General features: G+C 37.9%; 2 protein-coding genes across 5 annotated transcripts; one reads left to right on the forward strand and one right to left on the reverse strand.

Annotated features, from left to right (window-relative positions):
- The first annotated feature begins 3211 nt into the window (after positions 1 to 3211).
- LOC117573153 (uncharacterized) lies at positions 3212 to 5387 on the forward strand. Its single transcript, XM_034256115.2, has 3 exons — positions 3212 to 3332; positions 3391 to 3745; positions 4817 to 5387. The coding sequence occupies exons 1-3, from the start codon at positions 3321 to 3323 to the stop codon at positions 5182 to 5184; spliced, it is 735 nt and encodes a 244-aa protein (XP_034112006.1). The 5' UTR covers positions 3212 to 3320; the 3' UTR covers positions 5185 to 5387.
- A 21-nt stretch (positions 5388 to 5408) lies between these two features.
- On the reverse strand, positions 5409 to 15466 carry LOC117573123 (acid phosphatase type 7). Of its 4 annotated transcripts, XM_034256068.2 has the most exons (5): positions 15081 to 15461; positions 11351 to 11526; positions 10937 to 11280; positions 6267 to 6828; positions 5409 to 5589 (listed from the first exon to the last, which is right to left on the reverse strand). In XM_034256068.2, the coding sequence occupies exons 1-5, from the start codon at positions 15223 to 15225 to the stop codon at positions 5458 to 5460; spliced, it is 1359 nt and encodes a 452-aa protein (XP_034111959.1). In that variant the 5' UTR covers positions 15226 to 15461; the 3' UTR covers positions 5409 to 5457. The 4 variants fall into 4 exon arrangements, with proteins under 4 accessions (XP_034111959.1, XP_034111966.1, XP_034111957.1 ...); XM_034256075.2 differs by lacking the exons at positions 10937 to 11280; positions 11351 to 11526 and adding an exon at positions 7637 to 8144; XM_034256066.2 differs by lacking the exons at positions 5409 to 5589; positions 6267 to 6828 and adding an exon at positions 8993 to 9816 and having other exon boundaries at positions 15081 to 15459.
- Positions 15467 to 15524: the final 58 nt, after the last annotated feature.

Raw genomic sequence — 15524 nt, forward strand, 5'->3', positions numbered from 1 at the left:
TTTTATAACAAAAACTAAACTTAAAATTATGATAAGCATAAGCCACAGCAATCAGCATTCTTTTTCCCTTAAATTCAATTAGTATTTACTAATAGATTTAGATTAATAAATTAATATAGATTATTTATTTCATTCATAATTTTCTCGCTAAAAGAAGTTTTAAAACTTCTCCGTTGACTTTTAACTATTTCTTAGCTATAATGCAATTTAACTAAATTAAAATTTATTAATTTATTATTATGAATAATGAATAATAATAAGTTAAAACTTAATGTCAGTCAATAGTTTTCAACTTCCTCTTGCCCATTTCTGTCAGTGTTTGCCGCAGACCCAATTTTGAATTCCCGAAAATGTATCTAGATACATTTGTATCTTGCACAAGTTGTGTGTGTAGAAATCGAAGAAGTCTAAATGAGTGAACGCACATTGTTATCGCTGCGCACTTGTGAAAAGTGTTAACTTGACTCGACTTGGCTTGACAACACGAAAGATGGCTAATAGTTGTGTGTGTTGGCTTTTGGCCAAGTTGTCGCGTTGTCGCTGTTGCTGCCACTTGAGTGCGGCCCTGGGATGCGCTGTGACTTTTTCTCTCTTTCTCAAGACAGACAATGATTCTTTAGCCGCATAATTTCTTGAGCACACACACACGCACACCGCATCACGGGGCGTATACGCAATGTGTGCGCAAAGTGAAATAACAAACGTGAGTTGCAAATGCATTTCGTAATCTTTAATTTTGAAATTTTCATTTTACAAAAATCGAATATAAATTAATGTTACTTAAAATGATATTTCTCGATTAAAAAGTTAATTTTATAAAAATTATAAATGCAGTCAAAGTGCAAATAAATGATTGAATTTTGTTTGCTTAAAGGATTTTCAACTTTATACTTAAACTTTTAATAATTCAATACTTCTTCTTGCATATTAAGTTTGTTGACATATTCCTAGCTGGCAATAATAAAATTCCCCTAACTTTTAACCAATAATCTGCCAACTAAACGCAATAAGTATTTATGACAATTGCGCGCATTGTTTTCATCTTGAAAGATATTTTGCAATAAAAAAAAGAGTTGCCTCAAAAAATCAAATTGCAAAAATAAATATAAATAAGCTAGATAAGTTGTTGAAAAGTGAAAATCACGAAAACTGAATCACTCACAAAAGTATATCGCATATCCGTTTAGAGTAGTTATTGCTGTTATTGTTTCACTTTATGTTGGGCAATTAGTTTAGCCAGGGTCAAGTTAATGATTCAATTAGCATTTGTCATCCGACTCGACTTACGTCTTACGACTGAAGTTGGTAATTGTCGTAGATCGTGGGAATATTGATAATGCCAGCAAACAAGTCAGTTACGAACTCAACCTCAACATCAACATCAAACTCAAACTCAAATCTAAGCATGTGCTTGAGATGTGTGTCGATCAACAGCAATAGATCAGCGTCAAAACTCAAATCAAAATCGAAAGATTGCGATATTTATCTAGATAAATTGAGAATGCGAGTGAAATATGAGAAATGTTGAGATATATTCAACTAAATGGGGGAAGTAGAAGAATAGGAAATTGAAATTCAACAAATTATTTCATTATATTACAAACTAAATAAAGATCTGCAAAAAGGAAGCAAAATATGTAAATAAATATTTACTATGAATTTGTATAAAAATATGTATAGAAATAAACATGTATGAGCAAAAAATATATATTTATAGAAATTGAATATTGGTAAAGTAAAAAGTTCATAGTCAAATCAGTATTTATACCCGCTACCCATAAGGTAGAAGGGTATTATAACTTTGTGCCGGAAGGAAATGTATGTAACAGCTAGAAGGAGGCATTTCCGACCCTATAAAGTATATATATTCTTGATCAGCGTCAACACCCGAGTCGATCTAGCCATGTCCGTCTGTGTGTCTGTCCGTCTGTCCGTATGAACACCTAGATCTCAGAGACTATAAGAGATAGAGCTACAATTTTTCGACATTAAATGTATGTAACAGGTAGAAGGACGCATCTCTGACCCTATAAAGCATATATATTCATGATCATCGTCAATAGCCGAAACGGAAATTGTAGAAGTTATTTAAGAAAAACTTTTGTGTGGGCAAAAACTTCTACTTGGCTGATAATCTGGTATATTCTAATACTCTATGGCATATTGTGTATTTTATAGTATATTTTGAACATTTTACCATATCAATATTATATATATAGTCCTAAATTTTGGTATATTTAATATTTTTTGCGGTATACTGATGGTAATTTTTACTTTGCTTTCTTACTTGTTTACTATTATTACTGTATTACTTTCATTACATGTAATTTGTATTATTTTAATACTTAATACTTTAATACTCATATCCCTACCTATTTATTTATATTTATTATTGTTATTTGTATTTTATTTTGTTTATATTATTGTTACTGTTTTCACTTTAATTAATCGCAGTACCACTTTTTTTATGATTTCAATGATAATAACATTTATTTTATTATAATTGTTATTTTTTGAATATTTCTACTGTTTTTACTTTCATCAATAATAGTCCTTATTTACTAATTTTATTATTATTTTCATGATAATAACATTTCCATATATTTATTTTATGATAATTCTTATTTTTATTCATTACGATTTCAATGATAATAACACCTCTTCTTATATTTATATTTATATTTTTTATTTTCTTAATAATATAATATTATTGTTTTTTTCTTTAATCAATGTAGTCAATCATATATTATTATTATTTTTTGTTATTATTAATATTATTATTGTTTTTACTTTAATAAATAATAATTCTTATTTATTTTTTAAAATATTTCTTTTTATTATTGTGTTTTTTTCTTATTTATTATTTCAATGATAACTTCTCTTTAGAGGCTTCCTCTCTGGTCAACTGTGACAGTTTTCTTGTGGCCAAACCGAACCCCCCAAAAACTAAAAAAAAAACCCAACATTGTTTCCTAGGCCAATTTAGTTGACCGCAACGCTTCAGATTTGTTGTTGACTTGTTGCTTGTTGTGTGTGTGGCTCGTGGCATGTGTCATAGAAGTCTACCGCTCTTAACTCACTCTCTGTCTCCCTCTCTCTCTCTCTCTCTCTCTGTGTCTCCCTCTCTCTCTCTGTTAGTTTCTCACTCTCTGCGATCGTCTCGCGTGTGTATAAAAGCAACTGTCGATGGGCAGCCAGAGCATTAGACAACTGTCAGTTGACGCGTGCGCAGCAGCAGCAGGAAAGAGAGAGAGAAAGAGAGCAAGAGAGTCGACTCCAAGTGTAGCATCCAGTTAAATCCACATCCAAGCGGCCACCACATGAAGTGCTTTGTAAGCTGCGCCAGGACATCAAATCGAATGTGGATTAATCCTCTTTCTGCTTTCGCAGTTCGTTTTTCTTTCGGCCACGTTGCTGGCGAGTTGCCAAATGACATCGGCAGCGACGCAGGATCAGGAGCAGGTTGCTTCGTCACCTGAGGCGTCGGCTGATCAACTGAGCGCCGCCAGCAATTATGCGCCGCTGCAGGAGAAGAAACAGGAGAAGCGCTATGTCGGTGGATACGGTGGTTACGCTGGCTACGGCGCTGGAGCCGGCTACGGAGCTGGCTACGGCAACACTTACGGCGGATACGGCAGCAACTACGGCGCCTACGGCGGATACGGATCTGCCCTTGGCACTCCAGGCTACGGCACAGGAGTCGACAGCTACTACAATCCCTACGGCGCACGCGGTTATGGTCTAGGTAAGTTTATATAGTTATATAGTTATATTCACATCGATCTGAATGATCAGATGAAGGAATTCCCAAGCACATTCAGCTAAAAGGAATATTAAGCTATCTGTGACTGTCTCTGCCTCATAAACACATTCGAAATCTTTGAGATTTTAACATTTTTTTTTCTACTTTTTCCGACTTTCTATAAATTGATATTCTTCAAGTATATACACACATAAGAGCAATAACTTTCTTTGAAAATTTCAATGCGATTGAAGAAACACATTCGATATCTTTCCATAAAATACTTAACTAAAATTACATTTTGATTGCATTCTAAAAAGAATTACAAAAATTACTTCGAGAATGCAATATGAGTTGCTAAATATGTAAAATTTATTCAACCAAAAATTCTACAGGTCAAAACAAAAAAAAGTTATAGTATAAGGTCAAATAATAATATTTCCGACACTTTACAGCAATCACATTTTTTAAAATTTCCCCATAATTTTTTTTCTAAAATTTTCTATAATAACGCAATCTATGTGAATCTAAAAATTTCATGACGATTGTACCACACTTAAAATTAAATTCATAGATTACGAATTATTTATCTGACTAAGATTGAGTCAAAATATAATTTTAAAGGGAGTTTTTTTTTAATTATATATATTTTTTTTTCTGCTAATTTCTTCCATTACCGATAATCGTAATTTTTTAAATTTTAAGCCTCCATAATTCTTTACAATTTCAATCGCAATCGCAAACTTAAAATGTATTCTCAAAAATATTTAAACCAGTAGCTCAGATTGTAATTTTGTTCTTGCAAATAATTTAAAATTAATCCAGAATCAATTATATAATTTTCCACTTAATTTTTAATGCTGTCAGGTCTCTCACAGTCGAGCAGACGCAAAACTGTTGTACTTGCCCACTTCTTACTTGTACTTCTACTCCACAGATGGCGCTGCTGGCTGTTGCCAAAGCCCACTTCTTACTTGCACTTATAATTACAACTATCACTCCACAGATGGCGCTGCTGGCCATGGCCAAAACCCCTCACAGCTTCCTCGTCTAATTGCAACTTCTACTCCACAGATGGCGCTGCTGGCTATGGCGGCTATGGCTCCGCCTTGGGCTACGGCTCATCCGCCTTGGGCGGCTACGGCTCCTCGCTGGGCGGCTATGGCTCGACGCTGGGCGCCGGTGGCTACTACGGCAGCGGCTACAACTCGAATCCCTATGCGCTGTCCTACTACAATTCGCGTCTGGGCGGCGCTGGCACCGGATATCCTTATTACAACACACGCTTTGGCGCCGGCGGCTATCCGTCGAGCTATTACAGCAGCAACTACGGCAACAGCGTTGTGGGCGGCGGTCTGGGGGCGTTGGGCGGTGTGCCGCCTTTGGGCGCCGGCGCCGCTGGCTACAATTATGGATCCGGCATCTCGGGCACCGTCTACTAGGCCACAATGGATCCGATCCGATTGATCATTCATTCATCACATCGCGCGCGTTGGACACATTTTTTAAGCTTAGTGCAATTTACTTTTTTTTTTCTCTCCCTCCCTCCCTTTCCTCCCCCCGCCACTCTATAATGATAATATGTATGTAATATTTTTTTTTCTAACTTAATAATTTTAATATGTTAAAAGAAATGAAGCAAAGCTCCAAATTCGCTACAGTTTTTTTTGTTCGCAAAGTTAGTTAAAACATGTACAAGAGAGAAAGAGACAGATTTACATGTAGGCACCGTGTTTGTCTTTGATCACCCAAAAGGAGTCGACGATCTTGCCGTCCTTGTCGTCGGAGACCTGTTCAAAGTACAAGTGAGTAGCGTTGTGTGCTTTCAGGCGAGTGTAGCCGTAATCCTGTAAAAAAATATGCAAATGGCGAAAGTTTGTTAAAGAGAAAGTTGGCAACATTCATGCAATTGGTTGGCAACACATCGGCAACGCTGTTAAGCGCTTGGCAACATTTCCAGTCACATTGGCTGGAAACATTTGCTAATATTAGGGAATAGTCTTCATCGCTTGCTAATATTTACTGTATTTATCGGATAAATGGAATGCAATAACTATGGCTAAACTTTGAGCAACATTTGCTGCACAATGTCAACAGCTTCGCAATATGTATTTCACGTCCCTTTGGCAACGTTTGCAAATCTTCAGGAACTGCATCAACCGCTTCGCAACATTGTCAGCCAATTCAACCAATTCAGTTGGCAACATTTGCTGCACTTGTCAACATTGCCAACCAGTTGCCATCAATTCGAGTCGCATTGGCAACACTTGCTGGCAACATTTGCTGCTTTTATAACTATTGAAACCAATTGGCTACAATGTGAACAACTTCGCCATATTTAAAGTCATTTAGGCAACGTTTGCCAACATGCAAAATCGTACTAGCATAAAACCGATTCAGTTGGCAACATTTTCTGCCTTTGCAACATTGCCAACCGCTTGCCATCAATTCGATGAACACTCACTGCACTTATCGATAATAATAAGCAAAACAAAGAACAGATGGCAACGCTGGCGAAACTTACATTGCTGTGGAAGGCATTCCATTCGGGCAAAACTTTGGAGAAGGGCTCACGATTCTCATTGCATCCCGCCGAGCCAGTGATGATCTGTATGGGCGCCTTGGGATTCGTATAAGGCGCCTCAGCACTGCCGTTGTACACCTTGAAGTCGTAAATGGGCCAGAGACGTGTGTAGAAATGTTCATGAGCAAAGAACTCGACATCGACGCCATGTTTGTAGAAGAGATCCTCGAGGCCAAACCATTTCAATGTGGGCAATCCCTGGCGTATGTACGTCTCCAGTTGGCCATTGCAATCGTATTCCTTGTCATCGCTGCAGTACATCGGCCGATGGCCATATGTAATGATCCATGGACGCTTGGCGCGATTCTCGGGGAGATTCGCTTCGGCCAGATCGCGTTCCAGCCAAGCGAATTGTTTGGTCAGCAGCTTCATGCCGTAGTTGAAGAAGTAATACACCTCCGTGGAGAAGGAGACAAAGTGAATGGGGCCCATGTTGAAGCTGTACCACAAGCTGTCGCCATTGCCGGGCATATTGAAGCGTGCGCGATAATTCGAGAAGTTGCTGCAAGAAGAGAAAGAAGAAGACTTTTTAGAATGCGAAAGAGGAAGAGAAGGCAAATTTGTGAGACAGCAAATCGACAAAACAAAAATCAGCAAATCCTGCTAACTTCTAACTTTGGAATCTAACAGGTATTTAGTAGTTAGTTTATCCTTCATCAAATCTAGTAACTTACTATTTCTTTTTTTTTAGACTTTTCAGAATGCGAAAAAGGCAGATAAGTTAAATTTGTGAGACAGCAAATTGAAGTGTATCCTGCTAAGTTCTAACAGGAATCTAACAAGTATTTAGTAGTTAGTTAATCCCTCATCAAATTCAATAACTTACTATTTCTCTTCGTGATTGCCAAGAAGAGAAAGAAGAAGACTCTTCAGAATGCGGAAGAGGAAGAGAAGGCAAATTTGTGAGACACGAAATTAAAGTGTATGAAGTGTATGTATAAATTGAAGTGTATTTAGTAGTTAGTTAATCCCTCATCAAATCCAATAACTTACTATTTCTTTTTTTTTAGACTTTTCAGAATGCGAAAGAAGAAGAGGTAATATTTGTGAGAGAGCAAATTGAAGTGTATCCTGCTAAGTTCTAACAGGAATCTAACAAGTATTTAGTAGTTAGTTAATCCCTCATCAAATCCAATAACTTACTATTTCTCTTCGTGATTGCCAAAAAGAGAAAGAAGAAGACTCTTCAGAATGCGGAAGAGGAAGAGAAGGCAAATTTTTGAGACACGAAATTAAAGTGTATGAAGTGTATGTATAAATTGAAGTGTATTTAGTAATTAGTTAATCCCTCATCAAATCCAATAACTTACTATTTCTCCTCGTGATTGCCAGGACAGACCATGTAGGGCACATAGGCGGCCACCGTTTCGATCTGACGCATAAACTCATCGCCCACTCTCGCATCATCCGTGTCCATGTCGTAGGCAAAGTCACCAACATGGATGATGGCATCGTACATGCCCATCTGCGAGTCACGCTGCAGCCGAGCCAAGGATTGCGCATTCTCGTTGCCCATATCACCGTAAATGGCCAACGATGGCGACCAATTGTCGCCAAGTGGGGGCGTGGTGAATCTATAGATCGCCGACCAGCCGAGATCGCTGCCACAATTGTATTCGTAGCGTGTCTCCGGCTTCAAGGCGGACAATGTGACCTTGTGTATGTATTGAGTACGCGATTTATTGCCGCCATCGATGAAGCGTTCCCAGCTGCCGCTGACCGAGCTCCACTTGGACTGGGCGTGCTCCACAAAGTTGACGGTCGAACCGTTGGTGGAGGAGCGCGTGGACCAGGTGACCACAATCTCCTGCAAGTTCTCTGCAAAAACGAAAGAGTAAAACATTGAAATACAGGTGAGTGTTCAACATGTCGTATGCGTAATTTAACTAGAGTATACATATGTACATATAAGCAAAGACTATATAATACCAAAGACTATGTATATAATACATTATTATATTATTATATAGTCTTTTTGTGTAAGTTGCTACTTAAAAATTTTTAATTAAAAAGTAAGGTTTTTTTTATTTAAAGTAGAATATTGAAAAATATCGAATTTAAAATTTTGTTGTATGTATTTCCTCTAACTATAATTTATTATATTATAGATATTGTTATACGTTTTTTTCTGGTACTTTAAAATTTTTACTAGGAACTTTAAATGGAAATATTGAGAAATATCGATTTTCAATTTTGTTGTTGGACTATAAGTTGTATGTTAAAAAATAAAAATAATGTATCTTCTTGTTATAATGCCTTATATTAGATTATTATATAGTATTTGATATAAGTTATTAGCTGCTGCTTTATAATTTGTAATCGAAAAGTAACGCTGATGTTTTCTTTATTTAAATAGGAATATTGAGGAGTATCGATTTTCAATTGTATAAGAGTTGGATTATAACTTTTGTTGAAAAATAAAAATATTATATTTTTCTAAGTATAATTCATTATATTACTTTATTATATAGTCTTTTTATGTAAGTTATTTGCTGTTACTTTACAATTTTTAATCAACAAGTAACGTTGATGTTTTTATTAGGGATATTGAGAATTAACGATCTTCAAAATTTGTTTTGTTTAATAGTTGGATTATAAGTTTAATATAAAAAACACAAATGATATATTTCTCCTAATCACACGTAAGTAAATAATTCAATTTGAAATGTTTTGCAATAATCGCTTAATACATTTATTTGGTTAACAGGCTTGTGCATAGTACTAAAATACGAATATAATATCAAAATATATGAATAGGAATATGGTTATGCATATGCTTCGATGGAGCTTCGTTTAGACGCCGCTGTAGGTGCCATGGCTGTGCTTGATCACCCAGAAGTGATCGATAACAGCGCCCTTTTTGTCATCGGACACCTGCTCAAAGTACAAATGGCTGGCGTTGTGCGCCTTGAGTCGCAGATAGCCAAAGTCCTGGCTGTGAAAAGCGCTCCACGGCGGCATTCGCTTGAAGAACGGTTCACGTCCCTCCTTATTCCCTGCGGCACCCGTGATGATGTGCACCGGTGCTCGAGGATTAACGTACGGCTCCGCCAGCGATCCATTGTAGATGGTGTAATTGTAGAGCGGCCACATGCGCTCGTAGCAATGTTCATGGGCCCACAGTTCAACGTCCACGCCGTACTCGTAGAAGAGCGGCTCGAGGCCAAAGAAATTCAGTCCCGGCAATCCTTTGCGCACGATCGTCTCGTGATTGGCACAATCGTCGCCATTGTCATTGCTGCAGTACATCGGACGATGGCCGAAGGTGATGATCCACGGTTGCTTGGCACGATTCTCTGGCTTGGTGGCCTCCATTAAATCCCGTTCGAGCCATTCGTATTGCATCACAATTTGCTTCAGACCGAATTGCGTGAAATAATACACTTCGGTGCTGAAGCTGATGATGTGCACCGGACCGAGATTGAAGCTGTAGAAGAGATTCTCGTTGCCGCCGGGCATGCTGAAGCGATTGATGTAGTGCGAAAAGTTGCTGCAACAAGGCGAGGCATTAAACCGGGTAACGTAAGCATTACAAGTTCTATTATACAAATGATTAAGTTACGCTTAAATCTGCATTTTGCATCTTTTTTCTTCAACGATAATGATTTAGTTTAGGTACAAATTTAATAGGTTTTTAATTGCAAACCATAATGAAATGAATGAAATTTTGTTCGTTTGAAAAATTTATAATTTAATAGATTTTCAGAAGTAATGAACATTTCCAAAAATTATGAAATGAATTTAGTTAGTTAAGAAAATTCATTTCAAAAAAAGAATAATTATATGGATTTTTGAGAATCAAGAAATAATGAAATGAATTGAGGCTTGTTAATTAAAAAAAAATCATTTAAAAAAAAAATAATTAAAGGGATTTCTGAGAAGCAAGAAGAAATAAAATGAATTAGGATTTTTTAGTTAGGAAATTTCATTTAAAATAAGAATAACTTAATAGTTTTTGAGAAGCAAACCATAATGAATTAAATTGAGGCTTGTTAATTAAAGAAAAGTCATTTTAAAAAATAATAATAAATAATAATTTAATGAATTTTTGATAAACAAGAAAAAATGAATAAAATTGCAATTAATTAGTTTGATTTTTGAGAAGCAAGAAACAATGAAATTAATTGAGACTTGTTACTTAAGGAAAGTATTTTTAAAAATGAGTGATTTAATACATTTTTAGGAAGCAAAAAATAATGATTATAATAAATTTCTTTATTACACATACTAATTTTATTCTATCTAGTTTAATAGATCTTTAGAAGAGATTTTTAATGAACAAGAGCAAATGAAATGAATTTAGATTTGTTAGTTTAGAAAATTCATTTTAAATACGAGTGAGCAACAAATAATTGATTATAATTTGAAATTTCTATATTATACATACTAATTTGAAATATAATATATCTATTTTAATAGAACTTAAACCGGGAAGAATTAAAAAAATATAACGATTAAGAATTTAAAGATATCTCTTTTTATTCACACAGATGCAATTCAAATTGGGTTTTCTATTGTGTTCCAAATATTCATAAAAGTTAAGACTCAAAACATTATCGTTGAAGAATACATAACAAATCTTAAATTTTGTCTGGCCAAGGCGAACTTACTATTTCTCCTCGTGATTGCCAGGACAGACCATGTAGGGCACATAGGCGGCAATTGTTTCCACCTGACGCATGAACTCATCGCCGACGGCGCCATCCTCGTGACACATGTCGTAGGCAAAGTCGCCCACATGGAGGATGGCATCGTATTTACCTAGCTGCGTCTCCCGCTGTAGCGCAGGCAAAGAGGCGGCATTCTCCACGCCCATGTCGCCATAGATGGCAAACGAGGGCGACCAATTGCTGTGATTGAGCGGAGTGTGGAACCAATAGATGGCCGACCAGCCCCAATTGCTCCCACAATGATAGCTGTACTTGGTATCGGGTTTCAACTGCGGCAGCGTCACCTGTGCGTATGTGTGTGGAGGCAGGTCGATAACATTTGCTGGGGAGGCACGTCGATAGTCAACAACTTACACGATGAATGAACTGTGCGGCCTTCTTTGCGCCACCGTCGACAAAGCGAACGGGTCCTTGAGCTGATTTAACCACTTGATCTAGCTTGCTTCCATCGCTATACTCGCTGTACTCACAGATCGATTCGTTGGTGTTGTCGCGCGTGTTCCAGGTGACGACAATGTCCAACACGCTTTCTGCACACACAGAGTTCGCACATTATTCACAAGCAAACGCCGTTTTTAATACTTTCACATATTTCATCGAAATAAGTGACGAATTTTTAACGATTTCTACGTTCTATAAAACTTATCGATCACTCGGACAAATGCAGATCAGTTGTGTATTCTTATTTTAAAACAATCTTACGTATTCAATTGTAATCGCCACTTTTGTAAGCTTTCACATATTTAATTAGAAATAAGTGACGAATTTTGAACGATTTTTACATTCTATAAAACTTATCGATCACTCGGACAAATGCAGATCAGTTGTGTATTCTCTATTTTAAAGCAATATTACATATTGAATTGTAGTCGCCGTTTTTTTATGCTTTCAAATTTATTTTATTTGAAATAAGTGACAAATTTTTAACGAGCTCTGCGTACTACAAAAACTTATCGATCACTCGGACAATTGTGAATTCTTATCTTAAAACAATCTTACATATTTAATTGTGATAAAGGAAAAGCTTATAGATAGACATTCAAATGCGTGAAATCTGATATTTATGTATCAGACATCATTCTTTTTGTAGAAAGCTTAGTGAAATGCAATTCAAATATTTATTTTATTGCGCTCAGTTTACTTCAATTTAAAAGTATTCCAGCTCGTATTATAAAGGTGTTTAAAGTCACAAACAAAAAAAAAAGATTACATGATTTTATACATTTGTCAGATATTATTGACTTGAAGTCAAATCGTACAAAGAAATGCAAATATTTGTTCGCTTCAGCTTTTGTGCATAGAAAGTGATAATGCAACCTGAATGTTTACACAAAATGAGAAATCAAATAACAAAGTGCAACAAAAGTTGCCTTGAATGTGAAAATGACAAATCATCGACAGATTTGCGTCTTAGCATAAAATTATTTTATAAATTGTCTAATCCATAAAATAAAAAGTGTTTTGTGCCTCAGTTTCAAATACAGTTTGTGTTGCGTTGTACTGGGAATTGGAATTTGCAATTTACAATTTGCAATTGCAGTTGCAGTTGTTTATGGGATTGATTTGTTGATTTGCTATTACAGCTAAGAATGTTTGCTATGTTTTGTTGTAATACTGCCAAGTTGCTTCATTCAATTAACTATTGTGTGTGTGTGTGTGTGTTTGTTTGTGTGTATCGAAGATTCTCTTGGTCTATAGTTCGCTATAACTTCCGTGCTGCGACTTGATTAGCCAGAACTTGTCAATAATCGCACCCTGCTGATCATCGGACACCTGCTCAAAGTACAAATGGCTGGCATTGTGCGCCTTGAGACGCGTGTAACCGTAGTCTTGGCTATGGAATGCACTCCACTCGGGTATCTTGCCCTTGAAGGGTTCGCGTCCCTCTTTGCAGCCCGCCGAGCCCGTGATGATGTGAACCGGCGCTCGGGGATTCTCATACGGCGAACCGAGCGAACCGTTGCGCACATTGTAATCATAGATGGGCCACAATCGTTCGTAGGAATGCTCATGGGCCCAGATCGCGACATCCACGCCGTACTCGTAGAGCAGCGGCTCAAGGCCAAACATGTGGACAAAGGGCCAGCCGACGCGCGTCAATGTCTCCGAGTGTGTGCAATCGTTGTCGTTCTCATTGCTGCAGTACATCGGACGATGGCCGTAGATGATGATCCACGGACGCTTGGCGCGATTCTCGGGCCGATTTGCCTCGGCCAGATCGCTCTTAAGCCACTCGTATTGAAAGACCAGCGTCTTGAGGCCGTAGTTGAGGAAATAGTAGACTTCCGTGGAGATGCCAATGAAGTGCACGGGTCCCAGATTGAAGCTATAGAAGAGATTCTCGGTGCCGCCGGGCATGCTGAAGCGTGCGCGATAATTCGAAAAGTTGCTGCAATTCAATGTGAGGCAATGTGAGTTTCAAACATTCAGCTGCAGCAGCAGTTGCTCTGAGACAACTTACAACTTCTCTTCGTGATTGCCGGGCACAACCATGTAGGGCACATAGGCGGCCACCGTTTCGATCTGACGCATAAACTCATCGCCCACTCGCGCATTGTGCGTATTCATATCGTAGGCAAAGTCACCCACATGGATAATGGCATCGTACATGCCCAGCTGCGTCTCCCGCTGCAGTCGTGCCAAGGATTGCGCGTTCTCGTTGCCCATATCGCCGTAAATGGCCAACGATGGCGACCAATCCGGCTCGGCGCTGGCCAAAGTGCGAAATTGAAATTTTGCCGACCAGCCGTAGCTGCTGCCACAGTGGTACACATAGCTGCTGTTTGCCTGCAGCTCCCTTAACGTCACCTAAATGCAAAGCATTGAGTATGTGTGTGTGTACGTGTGTGTGTGTGTGTGTTAAGCGTACCCTGTGTATGTATTGCGTCGACTGCTTTTCGCCGCCATCCACAAACTTGTTGGCCTCACCATAGGCGCGCTGCTTGAGATCGCCGAGTCCATATTCGACAACGCTGCTCCTCTCATCATCACTCGACGGCGGAAGGCTGCGCGTCGACCATGTAACGACAATTTCGCTGGCGGTGCGTTCTAGTTTTTTGTTTATTTGGCGAGGGGCGGCAGGACGATAACGTACGGGAAACAAATGCAAAAAGCAAAAACATTTCTTTAAAAAACACTTTGTCGGCCGAAATAAAAACAAACAAACAATTTGTGTGTGCAGCAATTTAAACAATGGAATGTGCAAAGAATCAAGCGTACTTGAAATTGAATCGCGCTTACGCACTCTCTTTTTGATTTGTTTTCAATTTTGATGTCTTTCCGTTTTCGATTTTTGTTCTTATTGTGCCTTGCCTATCGCTTAGTGCTGACCTCTAGCTAGATTGCTTATGACTCTTAGGGCAAAGCAGCCACAAAATAGCCAACTGCTATGTTACTGATCCTTTAAATAGCCAAATGGCCCCCAACACTGACCCCACATTAGCCCTTTTGTTTGAGTGTGGCCTTATTACCATTTGATAATAATGCTTAACGTCCATCGTCTTTTGTGTGTGATTAATTGCTTATGCTAATAACTTATCAGCAGTGCAGCAGCCGCCTTTAAGTGACGCGCGCGACTTTTTCTTTTCTTTCTTTTTTTTTTTGTTTTTGTTTACCACTTGTTACTGATATTGTTTCATTAGTGATGCATTTGTGATGTTCTATAGCGTTTGTTGGGGCGTAAACCACTGCAACTGCTAATTGCATTATTGTGGTTTGTGTGAAAGAGAGAATGATGAAGTTGTAATCACGCCATCGACAACAACAACAACGGCAACAACAGTGACCGTTAACTATTGCGCATCAGTTTTTGGAACAATGGCAACAACAAAAAGCAACTGAGGCAAATAATTAAGCTGATATCAGCACGAGAATATGCCGGCAAGTGGTGAGTGATTTTATTATATTTTACAGTTATCATTTCGTGGGGGGCTGCAAAGGCACCAAAGCTCAAGCGTACTTTGCATTTGCGATCGCCCATATTCATGTTTACATTTTTAACACCAATACATACATATCTACATTTTATATACATACATATATTTAACTTAAAAATATAAAACGTATATGTAAGGCAAATACGTACCTCCAAATGCTAGATGCACTTGCTCCGGCTGATAGTGAACTATGTCCAGGTCCAATGCATTGTTGTTGCTATCCGGCTTTATCTCGGCTCTGCAGCTGAAGCAAAGCCCCAGCACAAGGCACAACAACAAGGTCAAATTTACCATTGTGTTCCCTGCTCTGATTTCCTTCTATTATCTTTGTTGTTGTTTACTCTTTTCTATTTGCTAAGCTATATGCAATAATGGCATTGCTAAATCGGTTCGTTCTATGCAATGCGAACAGCTGATGCCTCGACTATTTTTAGCGTTTGTTTATTAGAAATTATTCCACAATACTGAATTACTGCAGACGGCAGCAACGAAATGAAATGAACTGAATGTTTCCAGCAATTTATAGACAAAAACAAATACTTGTAATAGCGATGACAAAACATCGATAGCCCTCTCGATTTATCGATGCATAT

This window comes from Drosophila albomicans, chromosome X (assembly GCF_009650485.2).
Source record: "Drosophila albomicans strain 15112-1751.03 chromosome X, ASM965048v2, whole genome shotgun sequence".
Lineage (NCBI taxonomy): Eukaryota > Metazoa > Arthropoda > Insecta > Diptera > Drosophilidae > Drosophila > Drosophila albomicans.

What these genes read in the sequence shown, in the direction of transcription:
- LOC117573123 (XM_034256049.2), bottom strand. Translation starts at nt 15,225, where the DNA reads ATGGTAAATTTGACCTTGTTGTTGTGCCTTGTGCTGGGGCTTTGCTTC. An exon ending in AGTGCATCTAGCATTTGGAG is followed by an intron (nt 14,045 to 15,080) that starts GTACGTATTTGC and finishes ACAAAAAACTAG; the next exon opens with AACGCACCGCCAGCGAAATT. An exon ending in GGCAATCACGAAGAGAAGTT is followed by an intron (nt 13,386 to 13,457) that starts GTAAGTTGTCTC and finishes ATTGAATTGCAG; the next exon opens with CAACTTTTCGAATTATCGCG.
- LOC117573153 (XM_034256115.2), top strand. An exon ending in CGCACGCGGTTATGGTCTAG is followed by an intron (nt 3,746 to 4,816) that starts GTAAGTTTATAT and finishes TCTACTCCACAG; the next exon opens with ATGGCGCTGCTGGCTATGGC.